General features: G+C 43.6%; 1 protein-coding gene across 1 annotated transcript in view; it reads right to left on the bottom strand.

The window, feature by feature from the left end:
* Positions 1-507: 507 nt before the first annotated feature.
* Positions 508-4,420, bottom strand: part of Rint1 (RAD50 interactor 1) — a 28,710-nt gene continuing 24,797 nt past the window's right edge. Inside the window, exons 12-15 of the mRNA XM_028778104.1 lie at positions 3,540-3,754; positions 2,641-2,821; positions 2,455-2,573; positions 508-803 (exon numbers count right to left, since the gene is read on the bottom strand). Of these exons, the coding sequence (XP_028633937.1) occupies positions 611-803; positions 2,455-2,573; positions 2,641-2,821; positions 3,540-3,754 (708 nt within the window). The 3' untranslated portion in view covers positions 508-610. The remainder of the gene's footprint in view (positions 804-2,454; positions 2,574-2,640; positions 2,822-3,539; positions 3,755-4,420) is intronic.

Below are 4,420 nucleotides of genomic sequence, written 5' to 3'. Positions count from 1 at the left end.
GGCTTAACCACCATCCCACCCTCTCATAAAACTGTTGTATTGTTGGTTTACAGTTTTGGTTTTGGTTTGATCTGGTTGTTTTCTAGTGAAACAGATAGGATCTCACTATGTTACCCAGGAGACTCCTAAACCTACAGTGATCCTCCTGCCTTAGCCTTCAGAGTGCTGGGATTATAGGTGTCCTCCACTACTCCCAGCTCAGTGTATTTCTTATATGAACAGTGAATTCCCACAGGAACCTCAACTACCAACTTGCACCCATAAGTATTTCTACAGCGCATTGCTACATTCGGCCTTGGGCAACAGCTCCCCTGATCAGGAAAGTGGAGGTCGGATATGGCTGACCTTTGCTCGTACTCTGTCTTCAGATGTCTGCGTTCCTATTTGCAATACAATTACTCTGCTTCTCATGGCTGAGTTTTCATTCCTTGTTTTCTTAGGAACAGGAGGATGGAGGACGGTCATCATTTTAGTGATATCATTCATAACTTAAGACAAGAAAAGATTCTGTCAAGTTTTCATTTGTCCAGTTTCATTAATTCAGAACTTTTATCAGACAACTTCAATCCAACTGTTGTCTTTGTTAAACAACCCTTTTCTCAAAGGTGCGCTATTTTCCAGTGTTAGGCCAGTTTGTCCTCAGATTCAGCAGAATCTCAACGTCTTGCTGAGCCAGTTTATAAACTCCCACTTCATTTAAGGCTGCCGTGGCAGGAATGTGCTCGGAAGCGGATTGCAGGACGTCTTTCAGGAGTAATGCAGAACCAACGTTCAAATTCAGAACGATGCAGGCTTCTTTCACACTGTTTAGGAAAACAAGAAAGAAGAGATCCTCTTTTGGACCACCCATAGGACCACAATGACCTTTGGAGAGTCTACCTAAAGAGTCAGCCATTTAACTATTATAGACTATTTGGCTCTTTACATATGCAAGGTGTACAGGGTTAATAGATCATTAAGGCTTGTCTTGATACTTCATTAGGATTTGCCTCCGTACACAAATGCTAACAGATTATTAAGTGTAGCTATGATTTCAGCTAGAATTAGGACTTGGGGGGAGGGCGAAGGAATGAAAATGAAGGCAGCAGAAAAGGCAAAACAGCAGGGCCAACCAAACCATAAAGAGGCTGGGGACGGTGATGCACATGTAATCCCAGCACTCTGGAAGCCAAGGCAGGACTGCTATGAGCTCCAGGCTAGCCTAGTCTACACTGTGAGCTCCAGGCCAGCCAAGGCTATATAGCGAGACTGTCTCAGAAACTGACCAGAAACACGGAGGCTGGTATGACAGTGTGGGTGAAACTGCCTGCTGCAAGCCTAGTGACCTGAGCTCAGTCCTTGGGATCCACATGGCAGAGGGAGAGAGCCACTTCCCACAAGTTCTCATCTGGCCTCCACTCCACACATATGAAAACAAAATTAGAATTTTTAAATAATAATAAAAGCAAAAGGGGGCTGGAGATTTAAGGTACTAGGTAGGGTACCTGCCTACCATGAATGAAGCATGGGAAGGGCTTTGGAGGGTGGGGGTGAGTACCTATCAACACAACACTCAGAAGACAGAGGCAGGAGGATCGAAAGCTCAGGGTCACCCTCTGCTACTGTATACTGGGTTCAAGGCCAGGCTGGGACACATGAAACCATCTCAAAAAAAGGAAAGCAAACCAGAAACAACCATAGCTTCCTGGAAGCATAATCATTGTATGATCTACAGGAATGGCTCCAAATTTCACAAACCCTGTACATAATGTAAATTTTAAATAAAATTCTTTTTACTAGATTCCTAGTAACTGTCCTCATGTTTATAACTACACTTAGAACTACAATTGGTATTACATTTGTAAGAGAACTGATTTTTGACTGGTCTGGGCTATTGTCAGGCACTTAACCTAAGCACACTCCTTACTTTCTGCAGGTGGCAGGTTTACACCTGTATCGTTTGCCGTTTGCTCTCCCTGTAAGAAGCAGACAGCACTAAAGCAGCTGCTAGGGAACAAGTCTGACCTGTAATTTATACTCAGTTCTGGTCAACTTTCTATGGATGTGTACCACGTGCATTACTGTGTTTTGAAAACATAATAGGCATACAATAAGTGTTCTAAGGTTTTACTTATTTGTTGCTTTTTAGATTTTTAAATTTTATGTGTATGTTTTGCCTGTATGCATGTCAGTGCACCACGTCTGTGCTTGATACCTATGGAGGCCAGAAGAATGTGTAAGATAGCCCGGAACTGGAGTTAAGGATGGTTGTGAGCCAAACCGTGTGGGTGCTGAGAACCAAACCTCAGTCCTCTGCAATAGCATCACGTGCTCTTACCTGTTAGGCATCTCTAACTCCAGATTTTAATTGATGCTATTGCAAACTACATCAAGGAAACTCTGAAATTGTTAAAAAGAAGCCTACTCCTCTGGCGTTTAGATACACCAATACTTATGTTTGGACACTGGACTTACTGTTTAAAATAGTTTTCCGGTCTCTTGCAATAGTGAGAAAACAAAGGGAAGAGGTTCCTCGTCATATCAAACTGCAGCTGGGCTGCTCCTCCTTCATTGAAGTGATTAGCAAGGATTATCTGAAACAAAGAGCAATCCATGTACCGGCTGCTGTCTTCCGCAGAGCTCCAGTCTCCCCTTACTCACCTCCTGATAGAGGTACACATCCAACTTCTCCACGAGCATTTGCCAGAAAATTCTGAATAAGGAGAAACACAGCTGCTGCTCCAGCTGAAGCAGCCGGTCCCGTAAGGTCAGCAAGAGCGGGCAGGCTGAGCTGGACAGGGACATCACCGCCTGTTCAGACTGAGACGGCAGGGACAGCCACCTGGAAAAGCAAATGACCCTCACAAGAGTGACCCTTACCATTTTGTATCCTTAAGGTTTCAACAAATTATTTTAAATTTGAGGAAATGTGCTGTCCTGGGGGTAATTCTGGAGTTTAAAAATAAATAAATAAATAAAAAATAAAACCAAGTGATGTCAAACATTAAAAGCTCTACCAGAAATAAATGTCTCTATATTTATTTTTTAACTTTTAATTAATATTTCCTGAAAAATACTTTAAATTCAGTTACTATAAAGTTAAAAACTAAAGTTTATCTTTAGAATTCAAGATACCAGTTAATCTTATGCTCTGATTTTCACATACAAACCACCACTACTTTCACATTGATTGCAGTACTCTGTGGAGGTTCCGTGCTAGGGCACAGAGGCAGGAGAGTTGTGAAATGCAAGCACGACAGGCACAAACCACAGGGCACTTTCCTTTGTAAAATGAGTGACAAGCAGACTAGTGAGCTTCAGGTCACACGTCACCTCTCTGAGAGGTCCACACCATCACTTGTTTATTCTGAGTGAATTCTTCAAAAGAATAGATTCTGGAAAGATCCCATCAAAACCAATGCTTGGAGCTACCATACACAAAACCCCAAGTTCCATCTCCAGGACTTGGAGCAGGGATTTGACAGAAGCCAAAACTGGCAGTGGAAACGGCGTCTCTGACTCAGACTAACGGGAGTAAAGGTGACTGACACAGGACACACCTTTCTTTCTTGTACAACTTTGCAGCGTCTTTCACGTCTCTGAAAACATGGTCTACTTGGCGAGTCAACATATCCAGCTTTAAACGCTCTAAGAGACTGATCATGTCATCGAAGACGGAGCTCTCCATGGAGGCCAGCTGTCCCAGCTGCAGCTTACTGAGGACGTTATTCTCTGTGAAGACCTCCATCGCCGCCTGCTGCAGCTGCAGAAAGAACTGCAAACAAACATCTATTATTACATTGATTGACACAATTCTGGACATCTCAAAATAGAGCCTCTATATCACACAATTTCCTTAGTTAAGGTGTGCGGCTCAGGGCCAGCGAGATGGCTAAATGGGTAGGTACTTGCTGCTAAGCCTGATGACCTGAGTTCAATCCCCAGGACCCACGTAGTGTAAGCAAACAACTCTAGCTTCCACATGTATGCCATGACACAGGCACACACTCACGTGCACGGACATGCACACATACACACAGTTTGGCATGGTGGCAGATATCTGCATTCCCACATGAGGGAACTTACCATGAAGATTACCATGAGTTCAAAACCAGTGTGGGCTACATGAGACCCTGACTCAAAGTCAAACAAGCATAAAAGCCTTGATCTTCTCCTCCAAAATAAATCATGCAGTTCAGGACCAGCATGATGGCTCAGTGCACAGAGGCACTTGTCCCCAAGCCTGGACCCTACGTGGTGGAATGACAGAACCAAGTTCTGCAAGTTGTCCTCTGATCTTCACATGTGCACTGTGACACACACATATAGATGCACAGTATAAGTCATTCTTTACAATTCAGTAGTTGTAGTAACTCAGAGCAGTGCATCAATCATGGCCATTACCTCCTGCCCACAAAGTCCCTCATCCATGGTCCATCAT

This window comes from Grammomys surdaster, unplaced genomic scaffold, assembly GCF_004785775.1.
Source record: "Grammomys surdaster isolate TR1022 unplaced genomic scaffold, NIH_TR_1.0 325, whole genome shotgun sequence".
In the NCBI taxonomy this organism is placed as follows: Eukaryota; Metazoa; Chordata; class Mammalia; order Rodentia; family Muridae; genus Grammomys; species Grammomys surdaster.
This window is presented reverse-complemented; position numbering and strand designations above follow the sequence as displayed.